The 24,249-nt window shown below is 53.9% G+C and overlaps 7 protein-coding genes and 1 non-coding gene across 8 annotated transcripts; 4 read left to right on the forward strand and 4 right to left on the reverse strand.

Annotated features, from left to right (window-relative positions):
* Positions 1 to 394: 394 nt before the first annotated feature.
* Positions 395 to 1,189, forward strand: EV422DRAFT_498324 (regulator of volume decrease after cellular swelling-domain-containing protein; the record flags this gene model as incomplete). Its single annotated transcript, XM_053068010.1, has 3 exons — positions 395 to 534; positions 636 to 868; positions 948 to 1,189. 3 exons carry the CDS (start codon positions 395 to 397, stop codon positions 1,187 to 1,189), a joined length of 615 nt encoding a protein of 204 aa, XP_052923974.1.
* A 1,314-nt stretch (positions 1,190 to 2,503) lies between these two features.
* On the reverse strand, positions 2,504 to 4,320 carry EV422DRAFT_507844 (ligand-effect modulator 3 family; the record flags this gene model as incomplete). The annotated part of the gene is made up of 5 exons (XM_053068684.1): positions 2,504 to 2,536; positions 2,622 to 3,232; positions 3,310 to 3,688; positions 4,058 to 4,191; positions 4,287 to 4,320. 5 exons carry the CDS (start codon positions 4,318 to 4,320, stop codon positions 2,504 to 2,506), a joined length of 1,191 nt encoding a protein of 396 aa, XP_052923975.1.
* A 926-nt stretch (positions 4,321 to 5,246) lies between these two features.
* On the reverse strand, positions 5,247 to 8,145 carry EV422DRAFT_569324 (P-loop containing nucleoside triphosphate hydrolase protein; the record flags this gene model as incomplete). The annotated part of the gene is made up of 3 exons (XM_053072757.1): positions 5,247 to 7,244; positions 7,314 to 7,558; positions 7,899 to 8,145. The coding sequence occupies 3 exons, from the start codon at positions 8,143 to 8,145 to the stop codon at positions 5,247 to 5,249; spliced, it is 2,490 nt and encodes an 829-aa protein (XP_052923976.1).
* A 2,099-nt stretch (positions 8,146 to 10,244) lies between these two features.
* On the forward strand, positions 10,245 to 10,884 carry EV422DRAFT_569325 (uncharacterized protein; the record flags this gene model as incomplete). Its single annotated transcript, XM_053072758.1, has 2 exons — positions 10,245 to 10,395; positions 10,703 to 10,884. 2 exons carry the CDS (start codon positions 10,245 to 10,247, stop codon positions 10,882 to 10,884), a joined length of 333 nt encoding a protein of 110 aa, XP_052923977.1.
* Positions 10,885 to 11,797: 913 nt separating this feature from the next.
* On the reverse strand, positions 11,798 to 14,919 carry EV422DRAFT_507847 (P-loop containing nucleoside triphosphate hydrolase protein; the record flags this gene model as incomplete). The annotated part of the gene is made up of 6 exons (XM_053068685.1): positions 11,798 to 13,042; positions 13,118 to 13,261; positions 13,344 to 13,796; positions 13,874 to 14,169; positions 14,240 to 14,602; positions 14,640 to 14,919. The coding sequence occupies 6 exons, from the start codon at positions 14,917 to 14,919 to the stop codon at positions 11,798 to 11,800; spliced, it is 2,781 nt and encodes a 926-aa protein (XP_052923978.1).
* A 545-nt stretch (positions 14,920 to 15,464) lies between these two features.
* On the forward strand, positions 15,465 to 15,550 carry EV422DRAFT_t98. The gene has a single exon. It is a non-coding gene; the product is annotated as a tRNA-Asn (tRNA).
* A 2,184-nt stretch (positions 15,551 to 17,734) lies between these two features.
* Positions 17,735 to 18,597, reverse strand: EV422DRAFT_507848 (lipolytic protein G-D-S-L family; the record flags this gene model as incomplete). Its single annotated transcript, XM_053068686.1, has 2 exons — positions 17,735 to 17,743; positions 17,800 to 18,597. 2 exons carry the CDS (start codon positions 18,595 to 18,597, stop codon positions 17,735 to 17,737), a joined length of 807 nt encoding a protein of 268 aa, XP_052923979.1.
* A 2,871-nt stretch (positions 18,598 to 21,468) lies between these two features.
* EV422DRAFT_621523 (uncharacterized protein) lies at positions 21,469 to 24,159 on the forward strand. The gene is made up of 6 exons (XM_053074139.1): positions 21,469 to 22,111; positions 22,181 to 22,471; positions 22,630 to 22,873; positions 22,958 to 23,009; positions 23,094 to 23,412; positions 23,492 to 24,159. The coding sequence occupies exons 1-6, from the start codon at positions 21,667 to 21,669 to the stop codon at positions 23,803 to 23,805; spliced, it is 1,665 nt and encodes a 554-aa protein (XP_052923980.1). The 5' UTR covers positions 21,469 to 21,666; the 3' UTR covers positions 23,806 to 24,159.
* Positions 24,160 to 24,249: the final 90 nt, after the last annotated feature.

Below are 24,249 nucleotides of genomic sequence, written 5' to 3' on the forward strand. Positions count from 1 at the left end.
TGTGAGGTTGGGAGTCCAGAGTCGGTAAGTTGAAGCTCGCCAGTTGCTGATCGTTCCCCACAGTACTGGTGCTGCAGCGAGTGAGTGAGAGGTTCCCTTTATGCTCCTAATGGACGATGGAATTGCGGGATGGGGACTTGCTTGCCGGACTGTCTCGAGCCGCGAGGGAGAAGGGGACGGATGTGGCGCAGCACTAGGACAGAGCGACAGAGCGAATTCCCACTGCAACCCAGACTGCAACCACTGCAACGACGGTACTCCCCACTCCGGGCATCAACAAGTCCGACACTGAACGTACAGGAAAGCTGCACAACAAGCATACAGCAGGTCCAGCCTCACTCACTCTCATCCACGTAGCAGCCATCCGCTTAACCGGCCCAACGTACATAAAAATATGCCAATCGACTTCTCCCTTACCTATCCGGACTTCTCGCAAGTTCGACATATGCAGCGGGATGTGACGATAGTGTTTACGCCGGTGTTGGAGGAGGTTGGGAATGATTGCTGGACGGGGGATGTTTATGTTGCTGAAAGGTGAGTATTGGGGTGGGATGCAAGGTGCGTGCGACGATGGGTGCTACTTGATCGCGTACTAGGTATGAGAATCTAACACCACCGTTCCCCCACCCGGCCAGCCAACTAATACTCCACGACCCAGACGACGCCCTCATAATCTCCATCGACTACCCCTCCATCGGCATCCACGCTGTCTCGCGGCACGGCGACGACGTCATCAAACTCCCACATATCTACGCAGAACTTGATGCGAGTGTTGCGGTGGATTCGGTGCGGATGGGTGAGGATAGGGTTGATGTGGGAGAGATGACAGTGAGGGAGATGAGGATTGTAGTCGAGGATGGGGATGCATGTGAGTACTGCACGCGCAGAGGTGCAGAGTCTTGTCGGGACCTGATACTCACACCACTCTATCCCGATTCTGTCATCAGTGGACGTCCTCTACCAATTCATCTCCAACTGTGCATCCCTCCACCCCGACCCCATCTCCGAAGACGCCGACATCTCCTCGAACGAAGACGATGAGAACGAATGGTACACGACACCCGAACAAATGGAGAACCTCACCGCCGAGCAACAGAAAGCGCTGGATCATTTCGCTGCGGTGTTTACGGGGCCGTATCCGGATGCGGTGGTAGAGGGGCAGTTTGACGATGCTATGGAGGATATGTAGCGGTGATATCGGTCTCGGGGGGCATTTGGTCATGTGAGGAGTTGCAGCGGACGGTACGGCGCGCACGCGCAACGCTGGCAAGTTTCCAAGTGCTGGAAGTCAGACTGTCATCATGGGAACCGCCGCATCGCCTCAAGGATCGGGATTTCAGTCAATATTATAAACGACTGACGATATGAGAGAGTCGGCGTAAGGATGCGCGGCGGGAGTCTGTGTCGTGCACCTCGAATATCTGCGTGAGGGGATTCGCACACAGGGATTTGGAAACTCATTCTTCCATCTCGGCAGTGCACCACTACCTGTTATTAAGAACAGGGTTCAGCAGTCATGGATGACGGGTATGCCGATTCGGGAAACGCATGTGGGCGGATGAGACTTCGCGGCCAAGCGGGGCGCATAGCCTCGCAAAGAATGACGGAGGGAGAAGGGAAATACCCTGCCGTCGGGTCAGAAGAGGCGTTGAAGACATCATAGGTGTTGGAAGGCTTCCTTGAGACGACTTGCAAGCGACGTGTGCGATAGCAAACATCACCACTATTATCCCATAGCGTTCATCATTGAAGTCAGCCCTATGTCGATCGGATGTGTGCAAAAGCAACGTCTTCTCCGCGAAGAAATAGGGCCTTTTGTGGGATCCCAGGGAGACTTGAAATTCCAAACCATTTCAACGCAATTGGATGGCTTCTGGCGATTCATGGACGGGGGAATTTGGAGATCCGAGTGGTATGCAGGAGGTTCGGCGGGATGCTTAGTTCCGGAAGTTTTGCGTTGTCTGGGTATCCCATGGTGTGCAGACGCCGGAAACTGTGTCGGAAGGCTTGCCGATTTTTTGGCAAATTGAGCATGTTTCTGTGTGCAATCCCAGCGCACATTTTCAGAAAGTGGGAGCTACCCCACCGTGCGATCGATCGAGTCGATTCTTCCTTGAATTCTGTACGATTAATGCATCCCAGATGGTTAAGTCCAATCTCTCCCGAAAAGACGCACGCAGAAACAAATAACGAAAAACAGAAGCCGCAATGAACTGCGTAGAAAGGGCAGGATAAATTCTCATTTATAGCAAATCCAAACACAAAGACATCTCCAAAAAGCCGAAAGAACACGCGAAGGGGCGAAAAGTGATGAGGGTCGGCGATGCTCCGGTATCCCGTCCCAATCTGCTCGCTCGGTGAGAAACAAAAGAGTCTCTTGGGATATGGACATTCGGTGCAATGCAAGGGATGGGTGCAGGTGGTTGATGGGATGCTGGGGACGACTTGCGACTCCTGCGATGATGCGAGCGCGAACGATGTAGGATTGATGGGGTGTCGTGACTTAACGGTGCATGAGTGATGAACGCTCGCCGCCCTGTGAGAATGAACGAGTAAGGGAAAGAAGATCAGCAAACGCATCCGCGCAAGGCAGATAACGAATCTCTCCGTCCTCAACTCACCACCTCAGGCATCCTTTGCGGCGCCGCGCCTGCATTCTGCTGCGGCTGATTCCACGACAAATACGTATGATCGCCCAACTTCCTCGGCTTGATCATATGCCTAAACAAAAACACCAGTCCCAAGATCCACGAAATGACTCCCACAGCGATATACGCCGACCCCAAGAACGGGTTCTTCCCGCCCAACAGCGACACAGTCGACAGCACGATCGCTTTACGGCCGCCAAACTTCTGCACCCCGAATGTATCCCTGATGGTGATGCGCCACACTCCCGGCATCAGCGCGGTGTTTTCGTTGCGGCCCCAGAGTTTACGGAAGGTCGGGAGCGCGGCGGTGCGCATCCAGACTTGGAAACGTTCCCAGGTGTTGATGTTGGGGATCGTGTCGCGGGTGTAGCCGTGGGCGTATTTTTCGGGCCAGGCTTCAGCCCAGAAGGGGGGTGGGATCAGTGTGCGGAGGAGCTCGTCGTCGGGTTTGTCGAGCCAGGTGGATTGTTTGAAGCGGTCTTTGTCCGAGGGCCAGCTGATGCCGTTTTCGGTGAAGGTGTAGTCGACGTAGGTGCCGCCAGAGGGTTGCGCCGCAGAGATGGACGTCAGGTTTGATATTTCGTCTGAGAGAAATAATTTGATTGTGAATGAGCATTCGCTGCGAGATGCGTCACATGGTGCATCGAGTAATGGGACACACCAGAAAACATGGAATTGGCAATCAATCCACATGGATAGTACTGAGCATTCGGGCTAACAGCCACATCCTGTCCATTAATCCTCACAGTCGTTCCCTGCGGTGGGGTCTTCAACGGGTCACATAAATCCAGCCCTTTCCCCGATGGCGTAGTCTGCGATCCCTTCAACTGTTCAGCATCGAAGGATTTGACGTATCGGCGGTGGTTCTGGTAGAAGTTGGTGAGGCGGTAGTACATGAATACCGGTGGGTTGAAGGCTTCGTCGACCTTGAAGTCGATCGTGCAGGTTTTGTTGGCGGCGTTCCAGGACCAGTTGGTGATGGGTGCGGAGGGGGTACCGCCGGATTGGCAGTCTGTGTAGTCGAACATTAATTCCTTGACCTACAAAAATAAACGAGATAGTGAGACAACCATCAACCCATCAACCACCATCACCCATCAGCAAGCACGATGCGTGTGTAAAAGAACGACCGTTCGCTGTCAGTCACCCTCAAGAACGATGTGAGGGGATTATTGCGCCTTTGGCGCAATGAGAACTCGCTCCGCCCACGCTTCGCTGTCGCTTGCAAAGGCGTTTGCGATGGTCGCGCTCGCTATCGCTGGGCTTCCATCGCAAACCAGAAGGCGTTCGCTCTGGTCGACCTATCGGTCTCCCAGACCGAACCAACCCGGCTCGCTTCCTTCGCGGTTCCCATTCCCACGGCCATCCCATCCCATCCCGTTCCACCTCATCCCCGTTCGAAAACGAACCTTCTCACTCGCAATATAGAGGCCGATCCCCAAGGGCACAAAGATGGCTCCGACCAAGAAAAACGTTGGCAGGACCGTCTTTGGGGTAAGAATAGGCTGCCATGCCTTCAGACGTTGTTGTTTGAACGCGGTGTCTGGTGTGGGAAATGAGGATTTCGGTTAGACGTCTGATTTCCATAGGCGGAGCGCATACTTTCGCAATAGGTCGTTTGCGCAAGATAGTACGTACTAGCCGGCTTTTTCGACTTTACTGAGTCAGACATGATTGTGAAGTTGGTGTGGGTGATTTGGGGTAGCTTTTCGTTGAAGGTTGAAAGACCTGTTTTTATCGACCACGCCGACAATGACGATTCAGCTCCTTTTTCTTCGAGCACAAGCACCTGCTGCTGTTTCCGTCTACGGGTCTATTTGAGAGAGCGGGTTTAGTGTAAGTTACAAGGTCCATTCCTCAACGCTAAACATCTATACAAGACGGTCGTACCTGCAGCAAACAAGACGCCAGCCACAACGGAATATGAGCCACTGCTCAGAAGAAGCGCTGTGCTGAGGATATGTAGGCCTAAGGGAAACGGTGCGACTTCCCAAGACCAAATGCGAGACTTCGAAGACTGCGGTTGTCGAGAGCAGAGCGAGGCGTCGTCCCTCCAAAGAAGCGGCCATTATGACTTACGTGATGGCTTGGCCGGCTCGCTATTTATTTCTCCGGCTTAGAGGATCACGTGCGCATGAGGGCGGTTAAAGTTGGGACTCTCCGTGAAGCTCCGAGAAGGGGGACTCATCTCCCAGATCGACCTATGACGGACGTGCCTCTTTTGGCCAGCACGAGTCCAGTGCGCTTCCCGCTCACATCGTCAAGAACATCCCCTCTCGCCAAAGAAGCTACTCTCGCAAATATCCTCTCGCCAAAGAAGCTACTCTCGAAAATATCCAGTCAAATCAATAGTATATGCACAAAAACAAATAACAGAACAAAAAGAGAGAGCGGAAAGTAGAGGAAGTATGACCACCCTCTGTTAAAAAAGGAGTAAGACATGACTGTACTACGACGAGGAAACTAAGAGACTACGACCAAAGGAGCGTTGTTGATGCCGAATGGGGAGTGGGGTAGCGGACATGCGATGTGGGGTGGGTAGTACATGAGAGGGCAAGGGGAGTGTCCGTATGCGATGATGGTATGGGATGAGGGAATCTACAACTTGTCGTAGTAACGGTCAAGCGGCGGGATCTCGGGGGTGAGACCTTTACGTTTCCTGATACCCATGACGAGATCTTGCGTCTTTCCAGGCTCGAGCGGGGATCCGCCCATGACTTGCCAGTGGTCGAACACACACTGGGGGAAAGCTTGGCCTCCGGTTCCGGCACGCAGATCGGCGGTGAAGCCGAAGGATTCCATGATGGGGAGGTACGCCTTGATGTTGTACAGAGGCGTGCCGGGACGCTGCTCTTCCGCAAAGACGTGACCACGACGCCTGTTAAGGACACCGTAGATACCGCCCATGGCGGCCTCGGGACATTGGATCTCGCAGAGGAAGACGGGCTCCATGACGGCGGGGTCGGCGGTAAGCATGGCGGCGTAGCAGACACGACGGCAAGTGGGGATCAGCTGACCTCCACCACGGTGAATGGCGTCAGCGTGGAGGACAACATCGAGGATGTTGAAGCGAATGGCACGCATGTGCTCCTCGGCAAGACATCCTTCCTTGGTCGCCCATTGGAAAGCGGCGATGCAGGAGTCCTTGATTTCGTTCAAGTACTGCACACCCTTGGTAGTGTCGACAAGCAAGTTGGCGCCAGAGACGTCGGGACCGAAACACCAGATCTTACGGGCATCAGTGACATCCCACTCGTAGTCCTCGGCAAGGATACGCGCACGGGCTTTGAAATCGTCCTTGGGGGAAACACGGCCGCTCTCGATGTCCTTGGCAAGCTCCTCAACCATGGGCTGAGCCTTCATGAAGATACGGTTGTGCTTGTTGGGGGACTTGGAGAGGGCGACGATGCTGGACTCGGCTTGGACGGTCTCACGAAGCTGGACAACGGGGTCTCCAGTCTTGAGGGGCACACCGGCGTGGTCCTCCTCAAGATCCTTCAGGCAAATTTCCAAGTGCAACTCACCGGCACCAGCGACGATGTGCTCACCGGACTCGGAGGTGTAGGTCAACACACAGGGGTCGGACTTGGAGAGACGCTTGAGACCTTCGACGAGCTTGGGCAGATCGGCGGCGTTCTTGCACTCGACGGCGACCGTGACGACGGGGGAGACGGAGAACTTCATGACCTTCAAGTTGTGGGCGGTCTCGGAGGTGGTGATGGTTCCAGACTTGAGCAAGAACTGGTCGATACCGACAAGACCGATGATGTTACCGGCGGGGCAGTCGTCGATGGACTCGACGTAACGACCCATCATGAGCACGACACGCTGAACGGACTTGACGAACAAGTCCTCCTTCTTGCCAGGAACGAAGTTGGGACCCTGGATGCGGACCTTGAGACCGGCACGGACGGTTCCGGAGAAGACACGACCGAAAGCGTAGAAACGACCCTTGTCGGACGTGGGCACCATCTTGGAAACGTACAACATGAGGGGACCAGCGGGGTCACAGTCACGAATAGCGACAGCGCACTCGTCGTCCAGGGGACCCTCGTAAAGGGTGTCGTAACGGTACTTTTGGGCGGTGAAGGGAGAGGGAAGGTGGATAACGATCATTTCAAGTAGAGCGTCACCGGCGGGCAAGAACTTCTTCATGACGGTCTTGAGGAGAGCCTTGCCCTCGAGCTCCTTCTCGTCGGGCTTCAAAACGATCTCGAGCTTCTCGAGCATCTTTGCGGTCTCGTCCTTCTTGAAGTTCATGATGGCGTCAAACACACGGAAGATGGGGTCCAAAACGAACAAGTTGAAGGCACGCTCGATCGACTTGCCCTCAGCATCGGTACCCTTAGTAGACCACTTCTTGGTCTTGGGGTTGAAGTAGTTCTCTCCCCAGAGACGGGTCATCATCTTCTCCTTGTCAACACCGAACTTCTTGGCGTAACGCTGAGCGAACTGACGGAGGGTGAAGGCCCAACCGTGAAGACCGGAACCGAAAGCGACGGTACCCTTCTCGGGGTACACCTGGACGTCACCGAGGGACTTGTCAATGTACGTCGCGATAACTACGTTGACGGACTCGATGGTACGGGAGAAGGTCTAAAGAGATTGGATGGTGTGAGTTTGGATATCATAAGGAAGCATTATTCAAATCACCAAAAATCGCACCTGGTAAAGATCCTCCTTGGTGAGCTGGAGCTCAAGAAGCGCACGGTCGACCTTGTTGATGACAACGACGGGCTTGATACGCTCACCGAGCGCCTGACGAAGGACGGTCTCGGTTTGCACACACACACCCTCGATGGTGTCGACGACGACAAGAGCACCGTCAGTGACACGGAGGGCGGCGGTGACCTCGGAAGAGAAGTCAACGTGTCCGGGCGAGTCGATCAAGTTGATCAAGAAACCGGGTCCTACCGAAAATTAAAAAACCGGGTTAGTTCCCGCACCGAGAAAAGTCCGTGGGAAAAAACTGAGCGTGGGAAAATTGCGATGCATGAAGAGTAAAAATTCGGCGAAGCGTAGCGAAGCGGATGTCGGTTAGGCTGGTTAGATGAGAGGCGTCGCGCGCAACTGCCGCAACGTGGTGTTGGCCTCGCTCCCAACAGATTGGGGTCGCGCTCGTTACCGCTCGCGAAGGCGTTCCTTATCCCTCGGGCTCCCACACCAAACCAAAACCTCGCTACGTTCGGGCTCGCTTCGCCTTCGCCTCACTACGCTCCCTTCTCACTCCGTTAGCGACGCGTTACTCACCATCGGTGGTCTGCTTGACGTCAGAAAGGTCCTCAGCGGGCATTTCGAAGTACATGGAGATGGCGGTAGACTTGATAGTGATACCACGGTCCTGTTCATCCTGCCTTGTGTCGGTGTAACGAGCGTCACCGGCCTTGGCGGAAGCGATAATACCAGCTTTCGAGACGAGGGAGTCTGTGAGCGTGGACTTTCCGTGGTCGACGTGGGCAATCACGGACATGTTACGGATGTTCACCCGCTTGTCCATGAGACCACGGATCTGATTGTGGGTAAAAGATGGGATGCGTTAGCATCCTAGCATCTGTTGACCGAGTCCCTTCAATCCCATCTCCATTCCCGGTCGAGAACGCTCCTCGTCATCCCTTTCCCACAATCCCATTTCACTGCCGAATTGTCGCCCGTCGCCCAAGCTTCCCACAACCCGCCATTCGCCCTCCTCAATTTACCTCATCGATCGAGAAGTTAACCTATCATAGCAAAGAGAAAAGAAACGCAGAGTGAGTGTCAGTGTCGAAGTCATCGTGGGAAATTGTGATGTAGCCATCCCGCCATTCCGTGATCACTGCTCCCTCCTCGAATTCGCCGAATGGATGGATGGATGGACTTGTAGCGTGGAAGAGATGTACGTACCATCTTGAAGACTCTTCCTTGTTACAGGGGGGATGTCAGATGGATGGTTTGGATGGATGGATGGATGGCTCTATCCTTCCTACAGCGCTAAAGGGGCCGAGCAACGAAGTGTTCGCAGGGCGTCCTTATACAAAACGGGCGGTGGGGCAGGACGCGGATCAACCGGGATATTTAATTTCGCTGTCTTACTAATAAAGGACTTAACGAGGATAAGTGGGCGATCGCTTCATTTGTGCAAGCGCATGTGGTGCTTTTGTGGGGTTCAGAGCGCGTTCTTATACTGTACCAGCACGCCAATGGGTTGGGGTTGGGTTAACGCGATAGGGCTATACAGCGGCGCAGAAACTGGCTCTCGAAAGAACATTGCTGGCTGAGGTGCATGGCGGAAGGCACTCATGTGTAGGCTGGATTGCTGGCCAGGTAGAGGCCAGATGGTTCCAGCATGTCCGCCCAACTCTCATTTGGTTAGAAATCAGGGGCGACCGCGGACAGTGTCGTGCTAAACATTCTGCAAATCTCGATACTCCCGTCCGTAAGTAATCTGCCTAACAAAAGCTAATTATCCTGTCTCGCTCTATATTCGAAAGAGCGGCATTCTTGGTCTCATCGCCGAAGCTCACGGTGGCGGAAGGGGCGATGCTGATTATTGATTGCCGGCGAGCAAAGGCGAGCCTGTCCACGTAACCAGATTTGGGCGCGGCATTTATTGCAGGAAGTGAACCATTCCAGCACACGCCACTGTTAGTTGAAGGGATCGCATCACGCCGTCAAGCCCAAGCTGATGTCAAGCAGTGTGATCTGATCGTAGGAAGAAGTGTCCAAGAAAACCGCACTTGAGCGAAATGTCCAGCAGCGGTGCTTGATTTCAACCAAAGGTGCAGCCATCTCTCGGAGAAATCAAAAAGCTTGCGCTCTCACATGAATGATGGACGTGAGCATGCGTCAATGAGTGTGTGCTAGTTTTCTCACCGATCCACATCGGCCGGAGATGAGGACGAGTGATGCCATTGCGCCAGTCACTGGTTCTCCACTTGATATGAATTCATTCTGGAGGCAGCATCCCTTTGCATGCCCAGTACATGTTACACTTGATACGACTTGTATCGAAGCATATGCTGCCATCTACTGCTTCTCTATACATATGAAGGAGGAAATGCAAATGTATATAAACCGCCCACGTGACCGCCTGCCATATTCAAATCGCTCACACGGACCGTCACTTCGCAATTGTCTATGCTGCACGACACAATCCCGCATCGCTCGTAAACTGTCAAGGGCACACAATCACTTGCGTCGCCCTCAGCACGGCAAGTTTACTTATCCTGTGATCTCACTTTGAGTCTGGTGAGATTTCAGTAAGGTACGTACAAGGGGGAGGGAACTGCTGTGATATGCGCGGTTGGCCGAACTTGAGAGAGTAGGAGAGAAGTGGAGGCGCCGACGTTCGGATTTTGGCCGGAGCAGGGATATAGGGACTGTTCGGTTCGTTCGTTGGGCGGAAGAGGAAGAGGAGAGAGGAACGACCTTCCTGTGGACTTGGATGTCAGGCTCCAAATTTCGGAGCGGGGATGGGAATTCTGCCCAGTGTTACGGTGTCATTGAACCCCTTTCGTTCCCGTTATCTACCAAACAGACCCTTAGCACACACCACCTCGACCCCACCCACCTTCACAACCACCACCCCAGTCCACCCCTCACACCCTCACATCAGCAAAAATGCTATCCCTCTTCCCCGAATCAGAGGTCGCAAACAAGATCGCCGCGCGGCCAGACTGGGAACGGACGCTCGGATACGCGGGATGGGCCGCAATGGGTGTCTTTACGCAGGCGTTTGCCCTGGCGTTGCAGCATCGGCCTGTGCTTGAACGTATGTATTGACTTGGGGTGGGGCGATGTGGAAGAGGCGGTTGTGGGACTGGGAGGGCTGGATTTGCAGAAGAGACTTCGAGCGGTAGTGATTGCGTCGATCCGCGAGCGAAGCGGAGGGCGAGCAGAGAGCGTACTTGATCACGGCCAATGCGCATCTATCATGTGCTTTGGTCCAGCGGCAAGCAAGCGGTTTATACTGTCAAAGACGCAACTCCTGCTTCATGCCACCAACCCCTACGACTCGCTCTACGCCAATCGTACTCAGCATCAATCAACCAAAACTAACCCATCCTCCCATCCGCCAGGACCCTACAAACACGTCCTCTTCGCCGGCGCCTTCGTCGGCCTGGGGTACGCCTTGAACACGTTCCAGGACACGCAACTGCACCGTCTGGAGCAGAAACGCGATCGGCTGGTCAGGAGGCGGATGTTGAGGGTTACGGAGGGGGCGGCGGCGTTGGATGGGGAGGGCGCGGTGGCGCATTGAGTTGGTTGTTGAGCGAGAGAGGAAAGGATGCTGCTAGAAGCCCCTTTGTACACCATCGACTGAGAAAATATAACCATGATACCACCGTATACATCCATCGCTTTCCAAAACGCTCCCATGAACCTCAAACTCGTTCCCAAAGGAAAATGGAATCGTTCGAGACCCGTATGCGGATTCGGCCGGATTCTACATATCCCCATACGCAGTTAAAGCAAACTCCAACGCCGAAAGAATTCTCACATGCCACAAAACTATTGTACATTCACCGTTACGTTCAGTCACCCTACCCTTCGTTCGCGTGCTACATTCCTACAAATGGGTATGATGCTAAGCACGCTCTTTTGCTACGGGGGTATAAGATTTCCGACGGTTGGATTGGTGAAGGAGCGGTAAGTATTGGTGATTGGTATCGTGTGCTCAGATGCTCAGACTAGGGTTTAAGTGAGCGGCTATGAGGGGTACATCGTTGTTCTGAAAGCCGACACGGTGGACGGATCTGAATAGATGAAAGACGAAAATAAACGGCACAGTGTTAGCTCAATGCAAAGCTCCACCATCCCCTCGCCACAACACTCATTCTCCCATCCACCACACATCAGCTTGAAAACTACATAGACCTCCCCCTCTCACAAGCGCCCAACACCTGCCCATCCATTCCACCCCTCCCTTCCATCCCGCCACATCTCCAGCGAACGCGCACGCACACGCCTTTCAAAGTGTGAGTGGGTGCGGAGATATGATAGGTCGGTCGCGGTGGATGGTGGTAGGTGTGGGGTTTTCTTGGCTTCGGTGGGTTTGCTTTTTGTCATCATTTGTGTAGGGGTTGGCGGTCGTGAAGGGTATGGCGTATCCTTTGTGTGAGCTTACCGATATGGGAGATGGGAGTGGAATGGATACGCCCCTATCCTCGGTATCAATCATCGTACTCCTCCCCAATCCGCCTCCGTTTCCGGCCCCAGCCCCCGATCTCTTCATCCAAGCGGTCCAGCTCATCTTCATCTACAAAGAACCCGCCGCCTAAATCCACTCTCTCCTTAGGTTGTTGATTCTCAACCTCATCCATCGGAAGCCCACCACCTCCATCCTTCGCCTCCACGTCAGCCTCTACGAAGAACCCACCACCACTATCGCCAGGATCCGCAAAGAGCGCCGCATCGACAAGCTCGTCCGGAAACACGTCATCCAGCGGGTCGTCGAAATCCGCAAACTCATCTATCTCATCTTCTGGTGGTATACTGGTGCTGGGCGGTGGATCTGACGGGTACTGCGTGCTTAAGGGCGGGAGTGGGTCGTCCGGGAATACGCTGTCGAGGGGATCAAAGTCGTCGACATCGTGGAAATCGTCTATTTCGTATGGTGTGTTTTGTGGTGGGCTGTGAGCGTGATGTGGAGATAAGGGTTGGTGGGGGGTGCCTAAAGGTGGCAGAGGCTCATCGGGAAACGCGCTGTTGAGGGTGTCAAAGTCGTCGACGTCTTCAAAGTTATCTACATCCGTGAGATCGTCGATATCTTCTGCTGTGGACGTTACGTCGCGGGAGTGTTGTGCATTCGTGTCGCGGTTGATGCCTTTTGGCGGCAGCAGGGCAGGGTCGTCATCATCATCATCATCGACCATAAATCCTCCTCCCTTCGGAAGAGCGATATCCACCCGCTTCCTATTCCCCCGTTGCGACATCTGCGATATTCCCAACAACTCATCCAGCACGTCCCCTTCCTCACCGTCGCCACCCTCCTCCACCCCAAACACCGTATCAATCCTCGGCTGTTTCCGTTTCTCCCTCTCCTCTTTCGTACTCGTATCCTCAATCGTATCCATCGTGGCGCTCACCCCATCCAAACTCTGCCCAACAACATCCAGTTTCCTGCTGATGAGCGGCCACTGCACGTCGTCGAGGGTATCGTTCGCAAGGATGTATTTGACGTCGACGTTGCCCTTTCGGCCGATACGGTGCGCGCGGTCTTCCCCTTGGAGGATTTGCCCGGGGTTCCAGAAAAGCTCGGCGAAGATGACTAGGTCGGCGGCGTTGAGGGTTAGGCCGACGCCCGCGGCGGTGATGCCGAGAACGGCCACGCGGGTTTCGGGGTCGGTTTGGAAGGTGTCGCAGAGGGGTTGGCGGGTGGGAGCCGGGGTGCTGCCGTCGATCTTTATGAACTTTGCCTGTGGATTTGTGTGGTAGGGTCAGAGTTGATGCTCGACACCCTTTGCGTCTGAGCTTCCCGAGTGAAGCTTTACCTGCAATTTGGTGAACTCTTCTGATAAAGCGCTGAGTATGCCCAAATGATGCGCAAAGACAATAAACTTCTTCGTCGTGTGGTTGTACAGCTCGGTGAGATATTCCAGCACCGCAGGCAGTTTCGCCATACCCGTCTCCTTATACTGCGTTGGGAAGAGCGTTCGTGAATGCCGTTGGAGGGATCAAGTACACTGGCAATATCGAATTGCGGACAGCCACACTCACCATCTCAATGAAATTCGACCTCTGATTCTCCATGATCTTCGCCTGCTTCTCCTCGGTCCCGCCCGCCCTCGCATCCTCCAACTTCTCCTCCTTCATCTTCAACTTCTTTAACGCCGCCTTCGCCTTCGCACTAACCTCCACATACACACATTGGCGCGTCTTTTCCGGCAACTGTTTCAGCACATCCTTCTTGAGACGGCGGACAAGGACCGTGCGTTCAAGGTACCAATGCAATTCGGCGCTGTTGCTCGCGCCGGTAAAGTCCCACCCGTAGCGGCTTTGGCGGCCGTCGCAGTAACGGACGCCGAACTGGGTAGCGGAGGTGAAAGGTTGGACCAGGGCGCCGATTTGGGTGAAGAGTTCGATGGGGCGGGAGAGGGCAGGTGTGCCTGATAGTAGGAGGGCCCGCTTTGCGCGTTTTATCAATGGGAGGATGCACTTTGTTCGTTTGGCCTATGGATAGTAGTTCGGAGCGATCAGCAATCACGCTCGAAACGTATACGTTAAGTACCGTTCCATGCGCTACTCACATCACGCGACTTCAAGTAATGCGATTCATCCGCAACGATAACCTTGAACCTCGCCAGTACCAACTGATCCTCCATCGTCTTCCTACTCGCAAGATCGTAACTAACGATCGCAAAGGTCGCCGTCTCCTTTAACAAATCCTTCGCCGTAAATATCACTTGGATATCGGTTTCTGGAACGTCGAGCCATTTGATAATTTCGGCTTTCCACGTCAGACGGAGCGATGAAGGGCAGATGATGAGGACGGGCCATTCGGAGCGATAGAAGTAGCATGTAGCGATCGCTTGGATGGTTTTGCCTAAGGTGCAGAATAGAGTCGGCGACCTCAGAAAGGGGTTCCGACGTGCGAGCACTTTCATGAACTATACCTAGTCCCATCTCATCACCCAGCAGTACTTTGCCCTTCCGCCTAACGATCTGCTGCAGTCCACTCTTTTGGAACGGCATCAGCCTTTCGTACAGCTTTGGCGGTAAGGCCTCCTTCACCCTCTCCAACGTCTCGGCCATCTCATCCACCGTTTCTCGCGTCGTTGTGTTGAACGCTGCCAATACAAATCCCGGGATGTCGCGGAACTCGGATACGGCATTCACTTTGTGAAGCTGTTTCATTTTCATCGCCAGTGTCTGGTGATGAACGATAGGGACGAGCCATATCTTTTCTTCGGTGTGCCAATTCGCATCGGGTATACTTCGAACCTCAGCGACGATCGTTTCATTGTATGGGAACTTCACTGCGATGTGATTATCATCATGGACCGTGAGAATGACCTCGACAGCTTGAAAGTATCGTTTCGTCCCAGCCGCTGCACCTGACGCCTGCCCTTCCCAAGGGAGTTTCCGAGACGATGTCGCTCCAACGCTCGTGACTCCTGCCGCGATCGTCCATGGTGTCGGCGTGGTGCGTCGTGGAGGCGAAGCGACATGGGTCCGCGCACTGCCTCCCGCTCTTCCCAGAGTATGAGGCGCTGAAGGACGGTTTGGTGGTAGAGAGGATAATGAAGCCGAAGGACGCGACGAAATTGAGGAGGATGTCGCGGGTGAGTCCCATTCGAAGAATTTGCAGGTTCGAGCAGCACACTGGAAAAATGTATGGCAAAGATCAGACGGTGATGACGGACGGCGTCGAACATGTCTACGAGCTATACCCGCCCGCGCATGTCTTTTGCCCCAGACATTGACCCAACCCAGACCTTCGCGAAAGCGGAATGCACCGCAGCTGCCCGTAAGACTTGCACTCACTCGCTCACTCACGTACAGAGTAAAACCAGCGTCCCTTGTTTGCGTTCTCTTTCTTCGACTGAAAGCGGGATGCGGGGACTCCACATGGGCAAACTTTACCCGGCAGACCGCTTCGGTCGGACTGAGGACCAGACGGGGTTATATGAGCGCTGGTTGACCGGCGGACCTGAGTCTCAGACCCTTTTGCGGTCCGTGTGAAGGACATCTTTCCACACCGTCAACTGGGAACAAAATGCCAATTCCCAGAAGTCCTTGGGAACGCGAGGAGCAAAATCGGGAATCGCTCCTGGGCAGGCTTGAGCTCCATGCGTGAGGCAGGAAACTGAGCGTATGGAAAACACCGCACTTCAATCAGCTTTCGTGGCGCAATTGGTTAGCGCGTTCGACTGTTACACATGTTAGCAATCGAGAGGTTGGCAGTTCAAGCCTGCCCGAGAGCGTTGATTTTTTGTTTTTCTCGGATATCTCGGGTCAACACCCTTGCCGGTTGTTTTCTTTTTGAGTAAATTCACCCAACTCTCGCGACGTCGACCCCCACAATCAACGCCACAGCAAAGTCTCCGTGAGCCCTACGTTCATCGGGGATGCGATGTGACATCTAACATCCCCAATGCCTTCTTCCTTCTTCGAAGCAGAAGCAGAACGGAAGACAGTGTGGCATCTCCGGTCATGTCGTTCGTACACGCTCATGCGCCCTCGGAGATCCTCTTGTTTGCGCGACCAAGTTCTCTTTGGAGCTTCTCACGATCGGTGCGGAGGAGAAGGAGAAAGAGGATCGCATATGATGAAGTTGCGAAGGCGCCGAGATATCTGACTCGCATGTCCGTTGTTTCGTTGAATATGTCAACAAGACTCGGCATGTCTTCATGCTCTAGGTTCTGCAGCAACCTTGTGAAAAATCATCAGATTTGCTAGTCACCGTGTACATCGTCAATGGCTTGCTCCGGAGAGCTAACAAGCTAAAATTTGCGCCTTGTTTACAATAGTTGCTCAACCAGGTTCTTGCTGATCCCCGGGCAAGCATCAGCACGACTTCCGCACTATGAGCAACTGGATGATGACACGTCGGGTTGGAAGGAGGATGTTTGTTCCGATCGTATGACATCCTCGGTGGTGTGCGAGTACCGTTTATTGATTAAGGTTGTCAGGTTGTCTGATCCAGGTCGGTCAAGGTGCACCTGTTCTTTGCCAGTGCGAACCCAAGGTTGACAATTGAGAAACGCCGAGTGGAAAAGAAATGACCGGCGAAAAAAATGACAGCATGCCGTCAAACATTGGGACGGCCCTATTTGCCCAATTTGTGCGCTGGGACTTCTCTCCATAAGTTTCTGGACTCCCATCAGAAACCGATTCTGGCCCAAGTTCATACTTGAAAGCTGTCTTCTCAGAAACCTCGCATTGTGGTCAGCAAGATCTGCGGGTCAGCACCTAGTGCTGTCATGAGAAATGGCGGAGGAGCACAAGCGAGCAACGAAACTGCATTTCGAGTCCTACACGTACAGCGCCGGCGAACAACTCACGTCCTTCAAACAAGAGAAAGTCTGGTGTCCAACGAAGCGCTACAGCCTCTGAAGGTATGCTGCAGTCATCACCGGGGCATTGCTAGCGTATTGAGGACGGCGCAAGCAGGATGCAATGGATATCAAGCGGCTCAAAAAGATGCACGGACAGCAGCTCACACGGCTACCGCTCCAATACCGTGCAACCTCTGGAGCTCCTACCCGAAGACGTGAGTCGGGCCAATCACCCAACCGAAGAAGAGGTTCATCCTCTCGATCTCCCGGTCACGTTAGCGCTCATTCATCCCCTAGTGCTCATTCATCGCCTACCGCTCACCATGCTTTGAAAACTCTATAAAACTCACCCGCCCGTTCAAACGTCCCCAGAAATCTCAATATCAAAAGAAATCTCAGCACAACTCGGGCGCCTTCACGGAGACTGTGATGTTTACTACTCGGCGTGGTGACCTGGTGGGTCCACGTTTGAAAGATCTCCCTGCGGCCGCCCCTCCATGGACCCTTGGGGCGAGGGCACTCACACGGTGATGATCCGAAACGCCACATTCTAGGTCCGGTGGTCAGAAGAGCAACGATGAGGCCACACCCCTCCCCACTACGCCCATATGCGCTGCTTCGTTATCGAGTACGACGAAGCTTACGCGTCGTTCACCGGCAAGACAAAGCTTACGCGTCGTTCACCGGCATTCCGATCGCGGGTTTTCTCATCGCATCTCCCAAAATGTCTTAGCCGATGCGGGAGCCCCATCCCGCACGATTTGGCGGGGTGTTGTTGGGTGAACTTCGAAGAGGGAAGAACGGAGGAGAGCGCGTTATTGACAGCATGGTGCACAAACACATCCGTCTGCTCTCCAAAAGCTCCTGATCAATGCCACATGCCCGACCGACTTCTCTGATGGTGTGGTCGTGCATACAGCTCGTCAGTATTTGAGCTACGCATTATGTCGCAAGGGAAGAGTACGATTATATTAATGTAAACCATGGAAGCGGATATACTTCTGGAGCTTCCATGTAGTTCATCTATCACTGAAGCGAGAAATCTAGATACAAAGATAAAAGAGGAGAGTGCACGCAAGGCGGTAACAGAAACAAGTCTTCGCCGGGGGTCTAGCTAGCCTGCGATGGATAAATTCACAATCTAAACTTCAAAGGCGAGAAGCATAGCAGCTCACAGCTCTAGGCACCGCTCTCCCCTTCACCGACAACGCGTTCACCAAGGGCTTCAACCCGACACACTTGATCGCCTTCACAACCGCTTCAGCATGTAAAACGGCCCCCACCTCCCCCATATGCGTCGAATCTAGCGGATACAGCGCCGCTGCTTTTGCTTCGCCCATCCGATCAAGCGCATCCGCCGCAATCTGCCTTGGGTCGAGGTATGCCGTGTTTTGTTTTTTGGCAACGGTCGAAGCCCAACTGCTCCAGTTATCCCCACGCAAGATCTTGCCGTTGTTAAATTTCTTTCGTAAGGTCTGCGACATCGGGACTGGAATCCCGCCTTTGGATTTGACCGCCGCGATGATTTTGGTCAAGTAATGCCCGTAGGTGTACACCCGCTCCGGTTTATGCGTTACGCCGTTGATAGTGTCTTCGAACTGCGCGCCAAAACCCCGAATCACACCCCTCGACCTGCTCGCATCCGTCAGCGGAGACTGGTCATTATGCCCAAACGCGAAAAGCACCACCTCGCCCGGCCTAATAGCGTCCACGACAGCAGCAAGATGACCTTCAGTTATGTAGGTGCGGGATGAGCGCCCGCCTTTGCATGCGTTGTTAATCGTGAGTTTATCGGGAGAGAAATAGGCAGAGAGATATTGGCCCCAGCCTTTGAGGACGCCCGAGCTGCCGGCGCAGGTGGAGTCGCCGATGAGGTGCAGGGTTGGAGTGGGGAGAACGGTGGGGATTGAGAGGACGGCTGGGGTTGAGAGGAGGAGAGTGAGGGAGGTGGCGAGGATGGTGGAAAGTTTCATGGTGGGTCCGTGCGTTGGTGATGTGGAGGAGAGCTCTTGGGTTGTGTCGAATGGGAGTGTTTCGGGGTTTTGTGAGGGAAGCACTCCTCGGGAGGACTCCAGCCTTTTATAAAAGTGGTAATATTCCGATGATGAATGTTTCCCGAGTAATCATACAGTATTCGATGATTCCGCACAAAGGTATTCAGCACCACGACCCGGACAACCCAGCGCCGCGTGCTTTCGACTTGATCAGTTTCCGGTAGGGGCGGTCCTCCACGACGCACGAACGTTCGGCCCCTTGCACTAGGTGGCCAAAAGTCTGGGTACAACGCCCCAAGGACACATCATTCCGATCATAGCCACCAGCAGATGTCGCCGGCTTGCCTGCACACCTGAATAAGTACGGAAATTGACGGCAGCTGGTCGTTGACTTTTGGGTTTCACCAACAGGGCGCAGAACCCGTCGTACTCCACCTACTGTAGAGTTGGCACCAGAGTTCAAAGAGCCACTGCTTCATTGGTTGCGTGCTGCTGAATTCTCTGTCATTGGCTCTGGGCATCCGCTGGCATGATCGGTTCTGCGGAACACGACTTTGGGCCTCGGCGAATTATGTTGACATTTTTTCCAGAACGACAGCGGTGCCCTACCAACATCTCTTTTCAGGGAAAGTTTGCCCGGCGAATGGCGCCGCCGATCGAACGCAGGTACCTGGGTTCGGTGCCGTCAGGTGCAGTCCGGGAAGGCCATACAGTGGGTGGCCAAAAGAGCAGTTACGCGCGCCCAAGAACAGCTCATTCAGAGCTGAGGATCGTTGGCCCCCTCCTTCCTCCCGGCGTGGATAGGCGACTGCGTCGCGATAGCTGAGCTGACAGCCGGGGGTCAGTGGCTTTTTGGTCACTCGTAACTGCTCTTTTGGCCCCACTGTAGGTCATGGGGTCAATACGGTCTCGTGCGTAGCTCGGGGCATTGGGACCCTGGTTTAAAACTTGCGGTCAGTGTGAATCGGGGTCCCGCCCGTCATTCCGTTGACAGGAAGCGGAACACGTCTGGAACATTGACTGACCCGAGTGCCAGGGTGTGGGGGTGCGGAACGCCTTCCTTACCGGCGGTACGCACCCCTGACTTCTCACACTCGCTGTCTTCCCTCGTCGCGAGCCATGGCAACTCACACCCACCACTTCCCTTCCCAAGGCCCATCATTTCTCACCTCCTTATCCCCATACTCGGTCATATGTATTGCCCATCATCCAGGACATCAATCGCTTTGCTCATCCGTCAAGCAACCCCGCTCAGTCATCACGCTCACATCACCTCGTTCGCGAAAGGAAGCCTTAAGTTAAAAGGATACCCATGCATGCGAGACCACAATCTGGGTTCGCTTTCTATATCTTTGGGCTTCAGAAGAAGGAAGGAGGGTCATTCCATTTCAGCTGTGCCCTTGTTTTCGCCTGAAGAAGCGATAGCTTATGGGATCAGTTGGCTCCGCACGCCGCCTTCCGGAATCCGACGGTCCTTACCATCTCTTGTACAACATCATTTGCACTTCATACCGGCCTCACAGTCACAAGTATCGCCTATGTATCCGATTCTGACCCGCCGTCTGTCTATCCGTTGATTGAAATGGCTGACCATTGAGGACGAGAGGGGAAAACGCCATGCGACGACAACGCCGTCAACGCCGTACGGCAGAAGGCCATTGGCCTTGGCACACCGCTCACCTTCCACATTCGACTTCACAACGACGTACGCACTGATGCCTTATCACACAAGCTTGCCCCCTTCTCTTCCTTCTCCTTCTCTTGCGATACGATGTGATGGTGGAGCCTGATAGAGAGCCTCCCGACGGGAATCGCAACGCATGGACAAAGGCACAAGAATGTGGGCAAGGTACCTGCGTAACTCGTACTCATGGAAATCTCATTTGCACTATTAACCATAATACATACCTCGATGCCCTCGCATCAGAGAAAACCATATACGCTGCAATGTGGTTCTAAGATCTGAGCGGAAAGTCCGATAGAGGCTCCTCACTTTTTTTCGGGGAGAGATGAAGAACGGGTTGGGAGTCGCTGGCAGAGATATTTTCATTTCGGGCAGGATGCACGAGCCAACGGGGTTCTGAACGGAGGAGGCTCAATGGTGTTTCATCTGGAAGCTGCCAGAAGGAGGATTTGAAGGTTTGGCGGACGCCGGTCCCTTCGTCCACAAAACGTATAAAAAGGGGGTTTCCGCCTGAGGACCACCCGTTCGCCTGCATCAAACATCCTCATTCCATAGCATCCGATCCGAGCATACCCACATCAGTCGAACAGACTCAAGTTTAGACCTCCCGCCCAACAGCCGAGAGTCCCAGCCGAGAGTAAAACACTCCTGAATTGTAGATAAGGTGGCAGCTCAGATAGGCACCGCTAGGCGGCGTCAGTAGGCGGTGGCGATGGCGAAGACCCAAAGGAGCGTGGGGACGGACGCAAGCCCTCTCCTCCTTTTTATAAGTCGACGGTGGCAGGGGCTTCGGAGGGCAGCTCGGGGTTACGTTGGTGTAACGCTTCAAGCATGTGATTTCGCGGGCAACGTCCCGCAGCTTTTTCGGTTTCGTGCGCATATTGCGGGAGTTTTTCTTTCGACGCAAAGACTGTGGGAAGCTGCCTCCACCGCAGCAAGCCGTCCTTGTAAATGCCGGTGGGCGAGCGATGGGAAGAGTTGAAAGTGGCAGCAATCTGACCTAAGTGATGTTGTTTTCCGTTGCGTGATGATCCCGGTCCGAAACCGTCGGCCATCCTTCTCCGATTCTGAGATCTAGTGACAACGCGCGCGTTGGCGAGTTTGTGGGGCCAGGGGGCCGGTGCGAAACAGGAGCTTTTAAGCTTCCTCTTCCTACCTATAAATAGCTTCCCATTCACAACGCCGCTGTATATACATATTCACAGGTCTTCAAAGGACGACCATTCCTACCGGCTTCCAAAGTGAATGGGAAGCGATACTCTTAGTTAGCCTTGTTCCCGCTGACCTCCCCGCCGCAGAGTCTCAAAATCGCCGACGCTGTCAAACTTTTAGACAGCATTGTTCACGAACACCGCTCGCTAGCAATGGAGCCTGCCACCAGCGAGCGGATAGCCCGCGTGACCGTTTACGTCTTGGTTGACACGACCGTCGAGGTCCTGCAACGTTTATTGGACCACCTTCCGAAGAACTGCCGTATCACCACTGTTAAGCAGGATGCACCAGGAACACCCGTTGTCGCCTTAACCTTCTGGTTCAAGAATAACCCTGCCGACGTAAGCACCTTGGAGTTGAGGGCATGGGTACTCACCCATGCAGGCCCAGCGCTGCCCTTTGTGTACCTAGGCCGCCTGGCGAACCAGCTGCCCTTGACGATTTCCTACGCGCACGAGGAAGCAGGCCCCGAGTGGCTTATCGGCCCGCATAATGTGCCTTCTAAGGGCGTAACGTTGGAAGAAGCCATCGATCGTGTCGGACGAAAAGTTGTCAACCTGTATTACCCTGTGTTTGTGGTAGATCTGACCAACAGAGGTAAGCCCGGTGGCGACTATTGTTTTCATTTAGGACCGCTGGACAGGCTCACATCTCCTTTACCTCCAGGAACTGTCAGCGGGCGGGAGATGCTAGAAATTCGTTATTTATCCAGCATCAGCAGAGCCACAACGAGAAGCTCGACTAAGGCTGCCAGTGGGCGACGGCCTTCCCGTGTCTCCAAATGGAACGAATTCGGAGCTGCCGCTGCAGCTTGCTTTGTCCCAGCCGTAGCGCCCGTTCACCGCACTCGGTACAACCCGCCCTATTCCGATATACGGAGAGTTGTGGGCCTCGAGAGCACCATCGAGAGCCTCCTAGACTGTGAGCAATTCATGGTTCTAGAAAACATGTACAGTGGTATGGCGATCGAAGTGTCGGAACGAACTGGGTGCTCCGTGGGTTGATCGGCCAACCGGATAGAGTTATCCACGATGGAGTCACGCCGCTCATCCCTATTGAAGTGAAACCGGGTTCCGTACTCCCGCAAGGTACTGATATCGTTGCGGACAGTGCAGCGGCATTTTCCGCACTCGGCAGCCTCTCTGATCATCGGTACAGCGAACTTTCCGGTGTCGAAAGAAAGACGTGGGACGAAGTGGTTCAGAACAACATCTCCGCCAAAGTGATAATCCAAGCAAATGGTTACGCTTGCGCGAATCGGTTGAAATACTCCATAATCAGTAACCAAATGTCCTGGTGGTTCCTGCAGCGACCTGAGAACGACATCACCTCTGTTTCCGTCGCCGGGCCTTTCGGCACGTACGGCACAGGGCCTACGGTGATCCAATGTCTTAATTATATAATCAGTCTCGCTCTGAAGGAATCCACTTGTCCTTCTCCTAGCGAGAGCCCGGCCTCATTTCCGGCAGCACCAGTCCGGGCGACACTTGGGCAGGTTAGGGGCGGGTCGTTGCGTTGGAGTGCGGGACCGAGACCAGGCCGAGGCCGAAGAGGGGCAAGAGCCTTAGGGTTTTCTCAGATCCGGCTTGGTGGGAAGAGCGGGTCACGAAGGCCTTATTCGCGACCCACTCTGCCCACCAAGCCAGATCTTAGAAAATCAGCGATCGCAATTCTACGTTCGGGCGACACAATTGCCTTTACGAAACTGGACTGGCTTCCGCCTTTACGAGTGCATTACACCGAGCACTCGACCGTGATGGAAACCGTTTTGTTCCCCGGCACCTCTCACAGCCTGGAAGTAGCCCTGAAGCATATTGATTACGAAAAGGTTGAATCGGACGTCGTGAGCCAGATGGAAACCGAATTGGACGTGTACACTCAACTTGCGGATTTACAAGGTAATCTTTGGGCTTTCAGGCGTACTGGCTTTTGACTTCTCCGCTGTCGACGTCTTTTAATTCCCTTGTCCTTTATTAGGAAGCCTTATTCCCCTGTTACGGGCATATGGATCGATCGAGGGTGGGACGTTTCTGTATCTCGGTACGGAATACATAAAAGGCCACACTCTCACCTCCGCCGACCGCCACCTCGGCTCTCAAATCCTGCACGCATTTCAAACCCTCCACGCCACCGGATGGGTACATGGCGATGTTGCCCCGCGAAATGTTATCGTGGCCGAGGAAGATAATCGACGGATTGTTCTGATCGATCTTGGAATGGCATCCCCGGCGAATACTGCGAGCGCCACGCTGGAAATCAACGCCGTGAACCAGATGCTCTCACGGCTGTGAGGTGAACAAAGGCGTTATTTTATGGTTATGCTCAGTGTATTGTCCGCATGTAGGCAGCGTAATTCCGCATGTAGAAGCCATATTTAGATTAGAAGCTGCGAGTAAATCAGGAATATGGATTAGAAGCTGCAAGTGCATTTCAGCTTCAACATCAATTGGTAGTTGGCGTAGGAGTTAGGCAGTTGGGGCGGAGGAGTCAGGAATACCAAAGTAAAACATTAGTTGCAAAAAGTTTCAGCAAGTCCTTGTCAGCAACGAGTTGAGTGTATTATTGTGCGTGGATAGCACTCTGAGCGGAAGGCGAACACACGAAGGGTCTCCGCCGAGTGCAATAATACCCCAATAAAATCGGACGGCATCTAACAATGAATTTCGGAAAAGATCGCTTGAGAGTTGCTCATGGAGGATCAGAATGATTGACCTCGCAGGAAATGATCCTAACAG

The sequence above is a fragment of the Fimicolochytrium jonesii genome, assembly GCF_025526975.1.
Source record: "Fimicolochytrium jonesii strain JEL569 chromosome Unknown EV422scaffold_19, whole genome shotgun sequence".
NCBI lineage: Eukaryota > Fungi > Chytridiomycota > Chytridiomycetes > Spizellomycetales > Powellomycetaceae > Fimicolochytrium > Fimicolochytrium jonesii.

What these genes read in the sequence shown, in the direction of transcription:
- EV422DRAFT_621523 (XM_053074139.1), top strand. Translation starts at nt 21,667, where the DNA reads ATGGAGCCTGCCACCAGCGAGCGGATAGCCCGCGTGACCGTTTACGTC. An exon ending in GGTAGATCTGACCAACAGAG is followed by an intron (nt 22,112 to 22,180) that starts GTAAGCCCGGTG and finishes CTTTACCTCCAG; the next exon opens with GAACTGTCAGCGGGCGGGAG. An exon ending in TCCGGGCGACACTTGGGCAG is followed by an intron (nt 23,010 to 23,093) that starts GTTAGGGGCGGG and finishes GGGTTTTCTCAG; the next exon opens with ATCCGGCTTGGTGGGAAGAG.